Source organism: Acanthochromis polyacanthus, chromosome 8, assembly GCF_021347895.1.
Source record: "Acanthochromis polyacanthus isolate Apoly-LR-REF ecotype Palm Island chromosome 8, KAUST_Apoly_ChrSc, whole genome shotgun sequence".
Lineage (NCBI taxonomy): Eukaryota > Metazoa > Chordata > Actinopteri > Pomacentridae > Acanthochromis > Acanthochromis polyacanthus.
The window spans coordinates 39,085,629-39,104,640 of record NC_067120.1 but is presented as its reverse complement, the minus strand read 5'-3'; the positions used below and the strand labels follow the sequence as shown (position 1 = coordinate 39,104,640).

Genomic DNA, 19,012 nt, shown 5'->3' with positions numbered 1-19,012 from the left:
TCCGTTTGTGTTGAGGAACAATCTTCCTTGCTGACTGCTCTCCTGCACATAGAACCATAATTACAGTGTCTCCTTTTTCTTATTAGCAGATAAGACTTCCATAATGGTTCCCTGGAGAGGCTGTCCAAACTTAATTAACACCGGCTGAACACTCCCCTTCCTCCCTCCTTATTATTATTATTATTATTATTATTATTATTATAACACCACGACAGCAGCAGCAGTCGACGATCAGGAAAACCAAACCCACACTCGACTCAAACACTCCCCTTAATTCACTCCTCCAAGTGAACAAAGTGTGAGCGTCTAATTCCACCGTAAGCTCTGAAATCTGATCTGAGAGCTCCTCTAATTCCCGTTTGTTTGACTTGGGAGAGATGAGCCGTTAATTACAGACTGCAGAGATTAAACGGAGCCTCGGTTAAATCGTTACGCCACACAGGATGGAGAGCCGAGGAACAAAAAGATGCTGCTCTGGGCGAAATGTGGTCGCGTTTAGCTGACGAGAACAAGAAGATTAGCCGAGAAAAGGTGCCTGAGCAAGCACAAAGGAAGGCTGTTCCAGGGTTTAGACAGAGCCCGTGTTGATTTAATCTGTCCAAATGAGCTCCTTCACCTCGAAAAAACACAACAGCACACGATTCAGACACATTAAAGCTGCACTGACTGACTGTGTCACCCTACAAATACACGAAATAACAACGGCAGAGAGGTTTCATTGTGTTTTAACATCTGTCAGACTGCAGTTTTGGCTTTTTGGGGCACAAACACCCTCATCCTTCAGATAGCGATGTTTCTGCAATGTCTAGGGCTTAAAAATCTGCACAAATAAAAACTCCCAAGGTCATTAAATGTGGTGAGGACTGAAAGAAAACAGCTTCCATCAGATCAGAATCACTCAATGGATCCTTGAAAATGGGAAAAAAGTACACATTTTTTGTGCCTTTGTCTCCATAAAGTTCCTGTATATATGTGTGTGTGTGTGTGTGTGTGTGTATATATATATATATACACACACATTTAGGTTTCCTAAACGTTACATTAATGTGAACCAGCATCTCCACTGACAGTTTTATTATCTAAATGTACCACATTACACAAACACAACACACTTCAGCTGTTTACATGAAACAACACAAACATCGTTAGCTTAATGCTACGTTAGCTTTAATCAGGCTACGACTAAGCAGCTAGCTAGGTTGGCATTACTAACATTAAAACTAATATTTACAGGATGCTAACTTTCTTCTCTGGTCAGCACACACTGAAATAAACTTTACCAACATCTGGAGAGCATGGCACACATTATATCTGACACTACAGTTGCATATAAAGTGCATTAAAAGCGGCACTGATAAGTAAATAAACACTTACCAACCAATCAGAGTCCTTTCAGTGTCTGCTGGTAGAATCAGCCCAAGGTAGAAAACGTGTTCAAACAAGCCAACGGGCGGTAAACCGTTTGTGGAAAAGGTTCTACTGCTCCACCGATAAATAAACCAACAGTTATTATATCAGAACTAGAAAAGCACTCAGAGACTGCAGACCTCCGCCAAGGATAGAGAGGAAAACAGGAAACCCATGCAGTAAAGGATCATGAGCTGGAATCAAACCTGCATCTCTGCCACAGTTCTGTTTACAAATCACCTTCTTAACCAGTTGAGCTATCTGGACACCTTGTTCCAATTTGTTGGACGACATACTAACCTATGATGTTTTTGTCATACTTTGGACCACATACTAAACTAGAAAAGCACTCGGAGATGGCAAATTGACCAGCCAATTTGGTGAAAATCCGTCCATAACTTTTTGAGTTATGCTGTTAACAGACAAACAGACAAACAAACTCCAATGATTACATAACCTCCTGGCGGAGGTAATTGATCCAAACGAGGAGAACACACTCTGGGCTGCCTCCTCCACAGGACCTGTCAATCATTCCAGACCGGACTGTAAATCAAGTAGCCCCGCCCTCTGACTTCACAAAACTTTAACGCTCTATAAAAAATAATCAATATTGATTTATTTTAAGATCGGCCACCTGATCTCTCATTTTGATCATGAAAACTAATGAAAAAGATACACAGTCTATGCACCGTACTCTGTTTGGCTTCACACTTGCTGATGACCACTTCCGGTCTCAGAAAATTAAAAAACGGTTCCGTTTCTGCCTCGTACTGATTTTATTTTCTTGTCATTGTAAATATAGAATGAAAATTGAAGCATTTTTAAAATGTCGTATATCTCTTTTTGATCATAAAAAGGAAAAATGCCTTGTATTTCAATTTTAATTTTTGTATTTTAAAACGAAAATCAAATAACCACTCACCTTTTGTTTTTCATTACCCATTTCAGAACGGAAAATCCAATAGGGTATATGCCCGAGCTAGACTGACGTACTTCCACTAGATTCTCAAACAGCGAAACCACTTCCGGTCACTCGTGTAGCTGCAGAGTAGCTATGGCGTTCTTCACACACTTGCTCCAGGATCTGCCCATAATAACGATTAACGACGTAAGTCGTTTTATTCAAGCATCGACAAGAGCCGCATCGAGTAAAAAAAGCAAGGGATTTAACTTTACGTTACAAGCTACATTCACAAGCACAATGGTAAGACCCAAAACTGTGTTGTTTTTAACATTAGCTAGCATACGTCGGAGATAACACGTTTTAGTTAAAATGATTTACATTGCAAGCCTTTATAGTATATGTAATATGTACATTGGCTGCATTTTTAATATGATCCTGTGCCTGTCATTGTTGTACATATATTATTTACCTTGTGAAAAACCGAATGTCTCGGTCTGAGTGGGCAAAGCGATGGATGCCAAACCGCTGCCTCACTGTCATCCTCTCTATCTCTTCCCTCAAGTGCTTGATCTCCTCTCTGAGTGATCTATTTTCCTCCAGAGCAAGATCAACCACTGCAGGATCTGGGAGAGAGGCGTAGTCATGGTGACCGGCAGAGTTTACGCTCGCTGCTGCCTCCTCCGGTGCATCCTCAGGCTCCGAGTCCACCGCCGCTACCGCCGGTCGCTCTGTTCTCTGCCAAACCCCCGGTCTTTGTGGGGGTAAGAAAAGAGAGTTCCATTCAAAAAGCGAGGGCACGACTCCTTTCTTCAAGAGCTGCCGCCCTGCTGTGTCACGGAAATCATTCGGAGTAAAATGCCGGCTGCAAACCCAGGTACGGTCGGTGATCGCGAAGTTGTCCCGGCGAATAGCAACTTTCCACCTCGTCTCGGGATCAGCAGGCACAGAGTGAAAACTGAGAACAGGATTATATCAACTGGATGCCTGACACAGCGGAACAGAACAATGCTCCGCTGAAGTACTATTTACCACTCGCTGCAGTTTGATTTTTTCGCACTTCGCCATTTTATACGAGTGACCGGAAGTGTTTACGCTGTTTGAGAATCTAGCGGAAGTACATCAGTCTAGCTCGGGCATCTACCCTATTACCATTGCCAAAATCTCCACGGACCACAAAGGCATCATTAGCAGGTTATGTTATACTGTGAATAACAAACTTGCAGACAACAGTGCAATAATTATTCTTTATTCGTGAGGATTAGATATTTGTGGACACTAAGTTTCTTGATATTTGATATTGCAAAAAGGACATTGTGATGTTGTAAAGAACAGTGTTGGAGATCAGCCCTTTAACTGATGTTCTTATATCTGTGAAATTTAAGTTGTGATGGAACTGTTTACTTGCAGAAGAAAAAGAGATGATAGTGTCATTAGAAAGTGCAACACCGTTTATTTTATTTTTTAAATGTAATATTTTTATTTCTTCTTTTAGTTCATTTTTAAGGTTTGGATATCCTTGAACACTTATTTGAACAGACTATAGATTCTGATATTGTTGTACAGAATAATGTTGGAGATGTGCACTCATGTTGGAATAAATCCTCATTGTGAAGCAACCCTTACTAGCACTGAACTGGAAATATTTTAGAAAAACACACTGAATTACAAGACAGGGCTAGAATTACATGATTTTAATAGTAACAGGTGGTGATCTAAAGTGGGCCGGTCTGAGGCATGAAAGTCCAGGGGCCTCATTTATAAAGCTTGCGTACGCACAAAACAGGGCTAGAAAGTGGCGAACGCCACTTTCTACGCAAAGGTTGCGATTTCTAAAAACAAACTTGGCGTGAGAATGTGCACACGGTGCGCCAACCTTGATGCTTCCTGCTTGCTTACGCACAAAACAGGGCTAGAAAGTGGCGTAAATCACAACCTTTGCGTAGAAAGTGGCGTACGCTGTGTACGTTGTGATTTCTAAAACAAACTTGGTGTGAGAATGTGCGCACCGGTGCACCAACTTTGATGCTTGCTTAAGCACATTTTGGAGACAGAGGGAACGGCAGTGCCGGAGGATGAAGTGGCGAATTGAAACCAGATTGATCTCAAACCTTTATTGTTATCACATATTTGACTTGTAGAGCCAGATAATCATAAACCCTCATTGTTGTAGATGTTCATATAGTGCGTCATTCGGCCTGCGACTGTATTTGCAGAACTATGTTCATATATCAAACTTCCATCTTCAAATGATATAGAGCGGTGAGTGGCACTGATTGATTACTGATTTGGAAAAGGCCTGTGACAATCAGTTCAATCGCTGATCAAGCGGATAAATAGCGGGTGACAGCCGTGCGTAATGTGGCACAATGGATGTACTGGCATTGCTGGAAGATCACGTTAAGAATGGCGAAAGATTTTAGGGATCACGGGGATTTCCTGGACGATGACTGGCTAATAAGCCGATTCAGATTCCCTAGAGCAGTACTCTTGGATCTATGTGCTGAACTGGGCCGTCTTAGACCGACCCCCCGCTGAAACCACGCCATCCCGGTACAGACACAGGAACTGACCACTCGGAGGTTTCTGGAGACACCGGCTCCTTCCAGCGGGAATTGGCCGACAGGTATGTGTTTTATATGAAGAATATATGAGGTTACATTTGTTGTCTAAATCCCGTTTGGGTCTGATATACAGTTAAATGATGTCCTTTAGGTCTGGATATCACAACCATCCCTCAGTGCAATAATGCCAGCTGTTTTAGATGACATTATAAACATGACCAGTCAGTACATCAGGTTTCCTTACACTGTGGGTGAACAGGCCAACATTAAACGGCAATTTGCAGCAATGTCCGGTTTCCCAAATGTAATCGGCGTAACTGACTGCACTGCTGTTGCTGTAAGGGTTCCGAGTGAAGATGAATTTGTCTGTGAACCGAAAAAATGTACATTCAATCAGTGTACAAATTATTTGTACATCGGACATGATCATAACAAATTTAGTGGCAGGGTGGCGTGGGTCAACACATGATTCATTCATCCTGATGCACAGCAGTGAACAGACTGCAGGGGGCGCTGCGTAAAATGCCGTGGATCAGCAGCTTATTTATATACAGATACATTCATGAGTTACTTTGCATTGACCATTCAACCCGGTCTCACGGGGATTCGTGAAACTGTCACGTAAGTTTTAGTTTCGGTTTCGTGCGCACCAACACGATTTCGTCATGTTTTTCGTGCCGCTCACCACGAAATGTTTTTCGCTGTGGTAATCACATCTGAAAGTGGTTTATACCAGCGGATTCATGACGATCTAAGCTGTCCATCGGCGTATACTGCTTGTGTGATCGCGTTTGCGGCCGCCGGCCGCCGGACATTCTTGAAATTCCTATGCAAATTGGTAAGTGTACCACCGGCTTATGGTTAGGTTATGGTTAGGGTTATGGTTAGGGTTATGTTTAGGAACGATGTCATGCAAAATATAGCGTTGGATTCGCCACGGTTTTACATTAAAAATATAATATACACATTCTTTTGAAATACGTTCTGAGTGGCACGAAAAGTCCGCCGTTTAAAATACATTGGTGCGCATTTCGTGGTGAGCGGCACGAAAAACATGACGAAATCGTGTTGGTGCGCACGAAACCGAAACTAAAACTTACGTGACAGTTTCACGAATCCTCGTGAGATCGGGCTGGACCATTCATGGTAAAATGTGGGTGTGTTGTGGGCGGAATGTGAGGTGGATCCACCTGTGCAATCTTCCAGCTGGTGTGTGATTTATCAAGAAATTGCATACAGCTGTGGTTTCGCACAATTTCATAAATCAGGGGCGAAGGGCATACGCCCATTTCAGATTTTCGGCGTACGCAAACTTTTAGTATGGATCCTACGCAACGTTTTATAAATGAGGCCCCAGGACTGAAAATGAGTCCCACTCCGGCCCTGAAACCACCCTTTGTTTTAATCATTTTCAACTGGTTTGTTGTGTTTCCTGTGGTGTCATTTTAACTTTTCATGTTTTCTTTGTGAAGTGACGACCACAAATCAACATTAGAAGTAAAATTAATATGGAAAAACCAAGAAATGGCACCATTTTTTTGTTTTTCTTGAAGAGAAAGCTGACTTTATTTCACTACCCAGACCCTGAATGAAGCCAGAAGACATCCAGCTTTTAATGTCAGCGTGTTCTAAGAGGATCCAGGGATCAGCAGGTTTATCAGGAACACACACAAAAAGCTGGTGACACTGAGTCAAAGCTGTAAAAAAGCAGCTGGGATTCAAGGTCTTTCACGAAACTCTGTCTTCTGCGTTTGAAGGTCGCATCATCCGGCTGCTCGGCTTTTATCTCAGGGTCAGAAACGCTTCAACAAATGTTTTATTCATCGTGTGTCAGCTTTAATTTACAACAGAAGGGGCCTGCTTTTCTTTCGCAAACAGACATGAACAGAAAAGCAGTTTTCAGCAGTAAAAATAAGACTTCAGAGTGCAGCTGATGTGGATTAAACCTGAACGGTGTGTGTTTGCCTCCCTCTAGTGGTTGGAAGATAGAATGTTGTTTTCTGCTCTTGCACAGCTTTTATGCATGTTTTATGAAGAAAAAAGAGAACTACTGGACCGGTTTCAATGAATTGCAGCTAAGTTTATACAAATAATGTCAAAAAGTTGTATGAATGCCACAGATTTAGGTTAAATCTACTGAAATCATTGGGTTGTCTGACTTGTTTTTGGCCCAAACCCATCAAATTTAAGTGTTTTGACTCTTAAAAAAACACCAAAATCTAATTATTACATGTAACCTTAACCTGACAAAGAGCTCTGCATTATATAAGAAGACAAAAATTATTATCACTGATTGCTATGTTTTGAGATATTCAAGGGTTGAAAGTCAAAAATTTGGCCAAAAACCGTCTGAAAACCTTATTTTTTTGACATTTCTTGGCTTAATTCTGCATTCAACACGTATTTTTGACTCCACACAGTTTGAAAATGTTCTTTATTCCCACGTTTTCTAAGTTAATTTGACAATCAAAGCATATTTTATGTCACCTTAACCAATTAAATTCAAATGTTTCGACTCAAAAGTTGTGTTAAATTTGATTTTCTTAGTTTCATGGCCTCTTAACTTCTCCTGAGTGATTCCAGTCGACTACAGCTGCTGACTCCTCTGATCCAGTTTAAATAGAACTCATTAGATCCACTCATTAGACTCAAACTCTACAGTGGGAAAGTCTGAGGAGCTCAGCAAAGATCTGAAAAAGCAAATCATTGACTTAGTTCTTAGTTCTTCCTCTAGAAGCAGAACCTTAAAGCTCCACTCAAGTCTGCTGCTGATCACATGGACAAAGAAAAGACCTTCTGGAGGAAAGTTCTGTGGTCAGTTGGAAGAAAAACTGAAGGTGAGGCCTTTAACCCCAAGAACACCAAACCTACCATCAAGCATGGAGGTGGCAGCATCATGGTCTGGGTCTTTCTAGAAGAACTTTTGGACTGGTTTCAGACAGGATGTTGGACTGGTTGTGGACTTTCTTGGGACTGGTTTATGTTTGGTTTCAGTCTTGGTTCTCCTGGTTTTGGATATGATTTAAAGTTGGTTTAGGATTTATTTTATTCTGGATCTGGTCCTGGATGAGGACTGGTTTTAGACTGTCTTAGGCAGGTGTTGGACTCTCTTTGGGAGTGGTTTAGGTTTGTTTTTGTCATGATTTTTCACTGGTTTATGACTTTTCTAGGACTGGTTTCAGACTGTATTCTGACTGGTCTTGAACATTTTTGAGGACTGGTTTAGGTTTGATTTTGATCCTGGATTTAGACCTTTTAAAGCCTGGTTTCAGACTTTCTTAAGCAAGTCTTTTTTAACCCCAAGAACACTAAACCTACCATCAAGCATGGAGGTGGCAGTATCATGCTCTGTGGAACTGGAGCTTAACACAAAGTAAATGGAATAATGAAGAAGGAGGATCACCTCCACATTCTTCAGGAAAACCTAAAACCATCATCAGAAGGTTGATCTTGGACACAGTTGGATGCTTCAACCAGACAATGAGTCCAAACACACATCAGACGTGGTAAAGAAATGGTTCCATCAGGCTAGAATGAAGGTTCTAGACTGGTCTCCCCAAAGTCCTGACTTAAACCATCAAGAACCCAAAGAAACAAGTCAGAAAGACGACAAATCCAGTTGAACTGAACCAATTCTGTCCAGAGGAGTCAAAGATAAATCAGAAGATTGAAACCAAAAGAACCTAGTTAAGGTGTTTGTCTATTTATGACCCAACAGATTTTATGACGTCGTTAGAATTTATTGAAAGAAAAGCAGAGAGGAGTCGAGGTTTGTAATTCGTCTTTATTGTTTAAATTCACCAAAAAGTTTTTTTCTGCATAACTACATCCAACAGCATTCATATTTTGTCGTCACTGCGACCTCATCGACGCCCGAGTGACGACAGTGTGACATCATCAGCGCCGCCACGACGTCACAGCAGCATCGTGACGCGGCTCAAACGGCGGGAAAAAAAAAACTCCTGACAGTCGTCCGTCTCCGAGTCCATCACCGGTGAAAGCGTCTCGCCGCTACCCGTGTAAAGCACAAACATTGCACATCAACTTATCGAGTCCGAAACCCTCCCGACCCTCTGAACAAGTCAAACTGAAGGTGAGTGGAGGCGAGTTGTCTTCATGAGTCTGTACAGTGAGTTAAAACAGGATGAAACATGATTCACAAACACAAACCTCATACCTTCACTTGTGTTCCCTAAAGATCCACATCTAATACTTGTTATTTAGAGAAGAAGGGGATCTCAAATGAACACCTGAACTGGAAAAAAAGACCTTGTTTAGTTTCACTTTAAGCTGAGCTGCAGCTAAAATTTTTCAATTTCTCAGGTCAGGTCCATTTATTGAACCAGACAGTTAGAAAATGTGGAAAAAAAGAACATTTTCAAACTTAGTTCCACAATTAAAACATATTTTCTGTCAAAATTCTCCCTTAAAACAGTCAAATTTAAGTGTTTTCAACTCCAAAACTATCCACATCTGGCCAAAACACATCATTTTATGTCTTATTATATCATGTAATCTGCGTAGTTATACCATCACTAGTTGCTACAATCCTGTACTAAGGGTGCAAAAAGCATTTTAAAACTCCAATTAAGCATTTATTGGGAGAAAAAAGTTAATAGAAGTTAAGCAGCAGGCAAGATTTAAGAAAATCTGAGGTCAGGAACCTAACTTTTGACCCAGAACAATCTGAAAATGTTCCTGTTACCACATTTCCTATGTTTTTTCCACATTCAAAACATATTTTTATAAATCTAAACGGTCAAAGGTCAGAGGTCAAGAGTCCAAGTTTTGACCAAAAATCTAATTTTTTTCCACAATTACTACATTAATTATGCAATCAAAAGGTCTTTTCTGCAAATTTCTCCTCTTCTAAAAGTGGTTTAAATGGTCAAAATGCAGTTTTAAAGCTGCCAAACTGGATTTTTTTAGCCTTAAACTGTCAAATTTAGGCGTTTCGACTCGAAAAACATCTAAATCTAGCTATAAATCATGGTTTTTGTCTTATTTTGTGACTCATTTCATGATATAAACTCTTCCTCTGATCAGTTATTATCACTGACAGCTACAAAAACTTCCTTTCTAAACTACAGTTTTGCATTTCTAGTTGCAGGCTTTACATATTTCTACAACATTTTGCAGATTTAAGGGGTAAAACAGCAGTTGTGCATCGATTCCTCCAAACTTTGGGCTTTTTTTTAAAATATAAAAGTGCTCATTTCATGTTGAACTAAATCTATCTCATCTATCTTTACATTTATTTATATTTATACCATCTCTATCTTTTCTAATATACTCTCATTTGGCATCATTTTGAAACAACGCTGTATGTTTTTTCTGTCCACTTGGTGAAGGTAAGTTATGGCTATTTCCTCCTTTAGTACCATCTAAGCGATGAGGAGTTTTACATACAGCGTGCTCCCATAAATCCAGTCCTCCTCAGTAAAAATGAGGCTCCGTATACCTAAAAATCATCACATTCTCCAAAAGAAATTGCATTATTCTCCAACTATTATGGCTATTGGCTTTGCTCAAAACATAAACGATGACGTTAGCTCGCTCTAACCTCTCCACCCGCTTCCTTTCTGGTGATGGATTGTGTTGGAAATGTCGGGAAAAGCCACAAAAATGGAGACAGGATAAAGGAAGATGGCGTCCGAACAATGTCAAGCAAAGTTTCCCTCCCGCGCTAGCTTGCATAAATCTCTTCGTTAGATCATCTGCTATGTACAGGAATACATTTAATCGTTACATATACAGCCCTCGCACTACACCGCAATCCAACATCGACCCGGCGGTTCCCCAAGAAAGACCGAAAATAATCCCAAAAAAGTTCCTTGTACAGTAGAATACAGTAGACACCTTTCAAGTAAAAGAACTGTTTTTTCTAAGAGTTCACAGAATCGTAAAGAGACTCGAGTCAAACCGGAGCTGAAATCTCTTCGAATGCAGCTTTTTTTTTTTTGTTTCTTTTTTTTAAGTCTGCAGAGCTACAAATCACAGAACTGCACGATTTCGTCGGCTTTGACTCGAGTCTACGGACAGAAACTTTAATAATCAGATGATGGACGGAACGTAGCGACTAATCCTTTGTTTTTCGAGTCCGATGAAGGAAAAAAGATAAAAACGAAGAGTAGTTCTTTTTAAAAAGTACAGAAATGCCATCATTAACCACAGACAACTAAAGCCGCCGACTTCTCAGCCCTCCGAGATGTTTTTTGCCTCGATATCAGGTGAGTGAAAGAGAAACACTCACTGGTTTTCTCTTTTTTTGTTTTGTTTTGTACAATAATCCCATTGATAATAATAATCAATGCACAAAAGTAAAAGACAAAAGCACACAAATATCCAAAAACTGAAATTGTAGACAGCTCAAGACGAGAGATTTTTTTTTTCCTTTTTCCTCAGATTATACTACTCGAGTAGTTTTAAAATACACATATTAACCAGCCGTAGAAGGTTTACACACTGTAGGAATTTGGATTTGTCGATAAAAAGCACAGTTTCGAGTCAGTCCGAGCGTTTTCCCGGCTTCTTGGTGGGGGAAAAAAGTCCAGGACGGCTCGGCCCGGTTCGGTCCAGTTATCACCGCGGTAACGGAGCAGCGCTGGCAGCCATCGAGTGCTGGGTCAGATGGCAGTTACTGTACGATCAATCAATCAATCGATCAATGGCTGGCAGAGTCGCTCGGCGCTGCGTTCTGTTCAGCTCAGCTCAGTTCAGCAGTGTCTCCGGCCTCCGCAGGACTCTGGTAGGTGGAGGCCGAGGGGCTCAGAATACAGAAAGATAAGACGGGATTATGGCTGAAGGAGGTCCAGGAGGAGCTGTGGGATGGGGGAGGGGATTAGGATGGAAGGACGAAGCCCAGGAGGGAGGATGGAGCTCCGGAGAGATTTCAGGGAGTTGGGGGTCCTCAAAGGTCCAAAGAGACACCTGCAGGAAGAGATAGAGGCAAGATTAGACAGACCTGCTGAGGGTAGAGGCTTTATTTATCACCTGGAGGGAAAGTCAAGGTATTCAGCAGCTCACATGTGTTATAGGAAAGGAAAAGCAAACTGTGCTGGTAGAAGAAATAAGTCTCGAAATCACAGGAAAGAGTGCTAAAACACAACATCACAATAAAATAACAGCCTGAGCTTCCGAGTCAGCTAATCCAAGCATGTCCACCAGGTGGCGCTGTCACTGTGAATGTACATCAGCCTATGGACGTGATGAGGGCTGGACTCTGATCTCACATGTCAAGTTTGAGGCAGATTGGAGCATGAAAAGGCTAGTTATACAGCACTTCCTGTTTCATAGTGAAGAGTCAAAATTCCAGGGGTCACCGTTTCCAGGCCGTCAGACTTCTGCGTAGCGTTTTCATAACTTTTAATCACCCATGCCTGCTGTACATCCTGGCCACACTTCAGCTCTGTTGGGGCTACCCCCTTTGAGTTTATAGATTTTGAAATTGTCCAAAAATGACTCAGAATCACCCAGAATCTGACACTTGTGTTTTTGGCGTGGGTGTCAAATTACAGTTTTTCACACCTTGACGAGGTTCATAGTGTGAACCAAATTTGTATGTTGGACTGGTTCTGGACTTTCTTGGGACTGCTTTATGTTTGGTTTCAGTCTTGGCTCTCCTGGTTTTGGGATTTAAAGCTGGTTTAGGATTTATTTGACTCTGGGTCTGGTCCTGGATGAGAACTGGTTTCAGACGGTCTTAGACTTTTTTTTTAACCCCATGAACACCAACTTTGATTATTCATGAAAATATATCGTCCTCCAACAGCACTTTGCATATAATTGTGTAAAAATGTTGTGTTCATAATTATAGTAAGCTGGAAGTTTTTTTTTTAATCGAAGTTGCTCAATGTTAAGAAGACAGAAGAGGGACATCCTGAAGAAGAAAATGCAGCTAATTAATTAAAGTTAACTCCATTTAAATTTAGCTTTACATCTATTAATGGACATATCTGAGTGATGGAAAGATGGAACAACAACTCATCTAAATAATGTTTGCAACTTAAAACATTTATCTAAATCTGTAAATTAAGATTCTCTTTTGATCTTGCAACCGTGTATTTAATTAAACGGTGGAAATTAGCCCATTAATATTGTCTCACATCCCATAATTAGCTCTACAAGCTTCATAATTCCCTCTAAATCAGATCTTAGAGCTTCATTTTTAGAGACGTTCTTTGCTGGTTGTGTTCTTGTCTCATAATTCTCTTTAGTATTTGCTAATTATTCCTCTAAAACATGAGCACTTTGATCTGCTGTGGTACGTAAACACTGTCTAACTGCCTCCACATCAATAACCTGCACAGAATCCCAAATATCTGTAAACCGACGGGCTAAAAAAGCTTCATTCTTGTCAGCTGTCGACCTGCAGGCTGCTCTGAAATCTCAACTCCAGATAATGGCTTCGCTGTCCGGGTGGAATAAAAGCGGCCGACGGCTATAAAAACCAGGAAAACAACAGTCAAAGAAAAGAGGATTTAAACGCAGCAGAGTGAAAGATTCACGTCTTTAGGGGACGTTTTTCTTTTTGGTTTTACAGATTCATTTAAAGAAACTGCTCTGTTGTGCTACTGAGACACTGTTTACTGTAAAATTTGAGATTTAGATTCTGAAGTCGCTAGAATCAGGCTGGAACTGCAAATGGAGAGCATTTGGTGTCTACACTTGTAGCACATATGTCAGTTAAATTTGATTATATTATTGGTAATTTAGGCTGTGTTCTTTGCGTTTTTGTACTACATATAATTCGACATAAATTCATGGTGCAATTGAAAAAGTTCCAAGATTCAGTGAACGGTTTTGTGCCAGCAGCAACTGTGCACAATTCAGGAGACCATTGAACATCTTGTTATCAACACCAGGGCCTGTCTTCCAGATGTTTTTATCAACACTGGTAGGTGTTATTTGTTATTTCTCCATGGATCGTCATGGTAACCAGAGGAAGGTCTGCAGCTACCATCAGGAGAAGAAACAACAGTTTAAGACTTGTGATTGGGGTGAACGGATAGGCGGTGTAGGTTTGGAGAAATGAACGTGTCATCCGGAGGTCAAGGCCAGGCTCAGTTTTTGATTTGTATTTGTGTTGTCTCAGAACTTTTCGATCACACTGTTAGACACAAAGAAGGTTCGAAAGCTACAGTTTGTCTTGGAATCCTTAAATATTTTCCAGAAAATGGTGAAGTCTAATGTGTTTTTGTTGGATTTTAAAATTCATGAACGGTCTGCACTTACAAAGTGCTTTTGTTCTGTAAACCGTAGCTTCCAAACCGCTTCATAGTCTGTTTGTCATTCATCTAGCTAACAGGCATCTCATTAGCTTCCTATTGGGACCAACTGGGGACCGCCAACCTTGCGATTGGTGGACAACCCCAATCATCACTGGTGCATTTGAATCTTGAAACATTGGCCAAACAGTCCCTTATGACGGGTTTTATGACTATATGTACCAAGAACTTGCTGTCGTGAAGGTAGAATGTACGATTCCAAACCACTCAGTCAAACTCAGTAAACATCTCCTTCAATGTGTTTGCTGTCCGTTTGGTTTACCATTTAGCCAGCGTCAGTGGGGCATATTCACTGTCGAAAAACCAATAAGGTTTCTCCAAAGGTGCAAACTCCACCTCTAAAAAGAAGTATGTATAAACATAAAGAACCAGAAAGGTAAAGTTCAACAAAATTCCTCAAGCAAACCCAACAACAGTAAGCGATTACAATCCATAACACTCAGTCAAACTCCGTAAACATCACCTCCATTGTGCTGGATGTCCATTTGCTCACCATTTACAGTCAGAATCATTGCATTTTCTTAAGTGCACACAACAACAAAGTGGTTTTGACCAATCCTAGTGTGGTCCGTCCACCTTTACGCTCAGATATGTCAGAAAAGGTCAGTAGGACAGCCTCAGTAGCAACTCCACCTCTAGAAAGAAGTACGTATAAACATAAAGAACAACTAAAGTAAAGTTCAACAACATTCCTCCAGCAAATACAACATTATAAGACAGACGACCCACCGAGCTTTTGGCTGTTTCCACTCAGTGTCGCAGGAGGACGACTTCAGCAGATGGTCTCGAGATGACGTGAGTTCTGCAGGTAGAAAAAGAAGAAGAAGAACTTTACGCTCCGTAAACACAAACCGTCGCTGTGTTTTTAGCTTCACTACAGAGCAGACGTGTCTGACCGGCGTGTCGTTCCACTGCCTCGGCAGGTCTTCCGGCTCCGGCGGATACGACATCCAGGACGGGCTCCGGTACGAGGACGGCGGCGACATGACGAAGTAATCCGAGTACCCGGGGCGGTTGGCCGATATGGCGTAGACGGCTGTTATTGGGTTTCCTGCGTGATGTAATGAATCACATGATCAAACTCTCGCGCCGGCTTCCTGTCGCCTCTGTTGACGTCTTCGCTCTACCTTACCTGAGTAGGTGCTGATGGACTGGTCCACGGTGACGGCGGGGAAGGGCGTCCGGGACAGCGGCAGGTAGGGGGCGCCGTTGTGCTGCTGGGCCTGCAGGTCCGAGGCCTCCGTCACCCGAGGCTTCAGACTAACATCAGGGGTGGAACTGGAGGTGGAGAGGAAAGAACGCAAGAGATGCAAACAATTAAATAAGTTCTTTACTGCTTGGCTAAGCTAAGCTAAGCTAAGCTAAAACAAGCTAACTGAGACTTTATTAATCCAAAAGGAAACTCTTGTGCGAGATATTAATTAGAAAAAACACTCGAAAAGACATAAGCATAAGAAAAGCAGTAAGATATGAGTATGACACCTACGGAGATCAAATAAATCAGCTTTAATAAGCAGCAAAAATAATAAAGTGATGCTGGAAATGCAGTTAATATGTTAAGTTACATATAAAAAATGAAGTATTGCACTTTACATTGACAGTGTTGTACATGAAAGTCAAATATTTCACATGTAATCAAATGAAAATGAAGTGTTCTAGGTGATAAAGTGCTACAAAACTAAAGCAAAATGCTCCAGATGTATTCAACTCGTTTTGTTTAGTTTCTACTGCAGTGGCGGGGGATGAATCTGAGGTGCAAACAGGTAGACATGCCCAAAAACTGTGAATAATTTAGATGGAATTTAAGTTAAAACTGTCAAAACATTGAAGCTGAAGCACTGAAATCACTGCTACTGCTACTGTTTGGACCTGAGGGTCTAAAAGTCAGTAGAACTAAAAGCTTTATTGTCATTAAAATGCAGCGCAAGGCAGCAATACAGTGAAATTTTGAGCAAACTCTAAACAAAAAGTGCGTAAAGACCTTACAAAAAGTGTCAGAATTCTACAAAAAAGACATTACAGAGAGCTGCTTTCTAACAGTTTATAAAAGACACTGAAAAAGCCGAAAAATAAAACATTTCAAGCTTAATAAAGGCATTAAAGGATCATGCTAAAGTGCAAAGTTAATCAATTTTAAGTCCCTCTGTGTTTTAATGTAGAAAATAATATTTAAGAAAAGTTAAAATGTTGAGGTCACGAGTGCAAAACCCTCAAAATTTCCACTTGAGATTAAGTTTCAAATGTTTTGTCGTCTCTCTGGTCATTGATAAAGCCCCTAAAACACCATCTTTGTGTATAAAATTAAAAGATTTAGATTTTTTAATGAAAATGATCCCAATAAAACAAAGCACTCGAGGCAGCAGCAGTTTTAATGCTCTAACATCTGTTTTTTAATTTGCTGCCATCAAAATGAACGAGTCGACATTTAGCACCAATTACTGAAAGTGATCAAATCTAACTTATTCTTTATCATCCCTGCAACTCAACCACAGAAAAAATACTAAAAGATACACAGCTAGGATCAACTTAGTTACACAATTACTTCATTTCTTCTGAAGAAAAACGCGACAGATCAAAAAAACTGCAGAAATTCCCAAATGGATGAAGTGATTTTTGTCAAGCTTGGCGTCATAATTAAGATAATTAAGCATGTTAAAGACTTAAACTCCTCTAAAATACCATTTAAAGACTCACTGGGGTTCATTGGTTGAACAGAATTTCGTTGTAAGTCTCAAAAAATGGTGCAAATTTGATATGATGACATAAATAGATGATAAATGTAGTAACTCAGAGGACTGACGATGAGGAATTTACACCCAGATGACTGATTAACGGCTAAAATATCACCGGTTTCTGCTGTTAATAGGGAGAACAACAACTAAATATTCACGATTCTGAGTCTAAATTCAATTAACAGAAAAAAAACGCAGCTAAGAAATGCAGAAAAAAAGCAGAAAATGTCCTTAAATATCTGTGTTTTCATTAAATCGGTGCATTGTTCTTCCATTTTCCTGCAGAAATCCAGGTTCTGCAGCTGTTTTCCTTCCAGTAAATGTTGTTTTTTCTCCACTAGGTGGCGATCACGCGCCTCCACATGATGATAATAAAACCACTCTGCAGTGCTGAAGCAACAGCAGCATCCAGATGAAGGAGATGCAGACGAACATCTGGAGCTGAAGGAGGCTCCATTAATGTTCTCCTGGTTTTATTCATGAAAGATGAATCATCTGGTTCTTCATCTACAGTAACTTTATTTATTTATCAGAGTTCTACCTTCATTGAGGAGGAGGGTCCAGATTTATCACTTTAATGGACTTTTTCCATCATTTCTGAGCCTCAGAACTTCATCAGTCCAGCAGATAGAACCATGACATTCAGGAGGAGAAACACATCTGAGTTCTGGTAAAAACTGACCCCAGATCAGTTTAAATCCATCCAGGCGTCTCAGTCTGAACACTGAATCTGTTTTCTGTTCAGAACCGTTTTTTTCTATAATATTAGACAGTTGTTGACTCAGAAATTGGATCATTTTCAAGCAATTTAGGACATTTTTCATTTCATTTTCAGCAAATTTCCTGTAATTTTGGATCATTTTCTATCATTTTTGAAGCATCGTGGACTCATTTTGTGTCGTTCTGCAAATCTTCAGTCAATTTGGATATTTTTTTTTCATAATTTTGGGTGAATTCTGACTCATTTTGGACAATTTTCTTGTCATTCTCAACAAATTTTATGTCAGCTTGGATCTTTTCTCGTCATTTTGGATCATTTTTGCGTCTTTGGGATCATTTTGAGTCATAAAGGACAAATTTCATGTCATTATGAATTAATTTTCTGTAATTATGGATCATTTTTGAGTCATTTTGGATAATTTTAGTGTAATTCTGGTTCTCACTTTGACGGATGTAAAACTGATCAGGTTGCAATTTTTTTAACAGAACTCAAATATGATTTGTATTGATCAAAAATGAAACAAAGTGGCACGAAAGTTGGCAAAGATTTCTCAGAATTTGTCCAATATGAAAAAAAACATGTTCAAATGACTCACAGATTGTTTAAAGTTACATAAAAAGTGCACAAAAATACTCAGAAACGGTTGAAATGAGTCAAATAATGCCCAAAATGATGAAGCAGCTGTCTAGAATCAGTCAAATTTGTGAAGAAATTTGTGTTATGAAGTTCTGAGACTCAGAAATGATGGAAAAAGTCCATTAAAAAGTGATAAATCTGGACCCTCCTCAATGAAGGTAGAACTGTGATCATTGATGAAGTTACTGCAGATGAAGAACCAGACGGTTTTGTGGAGGTTTATGGTGTTTTTTCTTCACCTTAAAGTGTGTTTTGTTAAATAAATTCATGTAGTTCTGTCTGATAATAACAGTGAGGTGGTGTTACCGTCGTAGGGAGGTTCCAGGTGGAGGTCCTGGTCTGGACGGGATCAGAGGAGGAGGAGAACCGATGCCCATGTCAGGGAGCTGAGTGAACCGGAAACCCTGCAGGAAGACAGTTCAAGAGTTTATCAGTAAAATACAACCCAAAATTCAAGACGAAACTAATAAAAGGGTGAAAAAATCCGGTTATGTCTGATCAGGGATCCAAAACGATTCGTCCTCTTTAATCCCAGTAAAGACTTTAAAAGACAGAGTTACCCAAAAATAGTGTCCAAGAATCTTCAGAAACTGTTCAAATAAAATTAAAAAAATGTCCAAATGACACAAACACTGTCCTTTTTGTTCTAAAGTTTGTAGCGTTTAAGGAGAAGGTTTATTTGTTGATTATTGATTTATTTATTATTGGGAGTTATTATCATATCCAGGACAGTAAATTCAAACGCACCAAACACAGTCGTGGGA

The 19,012-nt window shown here is 40.2% G+C and overlaps 2 protein-coding genes across 2 annotated transcripts in view; both read right to left on the bottom strand.

The window, feature by feature from the left end:
• Positions 1-1,075: 1,075 nt before the first annotated feature.
• LOC127535122 (THAP domain-containing protein 1-like) lies at positions 1,076-3,376 on the bottom strand. Its single transcript, XM_051952183.1, has 3 exons — positions 3,369-3,376; positions 2,781-3,266; positions 1,076-2,491 (listed from the first exon to the last, which is right to left on the bottom strand). Exons 1-3 carry the CDS (start codon positions 3,374-3,376, stop codon positions 2,437-2,439), a joined length of 549 nt encoding a protein of 182 aa, XP_051808143.1. The 3' UTR covers positions 1,076-2,436.
• Positions 3,377-8,636: 5,260 nt separating this feature from the next.
• kiaa1549la (KIAA1549-like a) overlaps positions 8,637-19,012 on the bottom strand; it is a 144,709-nt gene continuing 134,333 nt past the window's right edge. Inside the window, exons 20-24 of the mRNA XM_051951865.1 lie at positions 18,555-18,652; positions 15,292-15,437; positions 15,056-15,210; positions 14,889-14,961; positions 8,637-11,802 (exon numbers count right to left, since the gene is read on the bottom strand). Of these exons, the coding sequence (XP_051807825.1) occupies positions 14,932-14,961; positions 15,056-15,210; positions 15,292-15,437; positions 18,555-18,652 (429 nt within the window). The 3' untranslated portion in view covers positions 8,637-11,802; positions 14,889-14,931. The remainder of the gene's footprint in view (positions 11,803-14,888; positions 14,962-15,055; positions 15,211-15,291; positions 15,438-18,554; positions 18,653-19,012) is intronic.

What these genes read in the sequence shown, in the direction of transcription:
- LOC127535122 (XM_051952183.1), bottom strand. An exon ending in GACATTCGGTTTTTCACAAG is followed by an intron (nt 2,492 to 2,780) that starts GTAAATAATATA and finishes TATTATGGGCAG; the next exon opens with ATCCTGGAGCAAGTGTGTGA.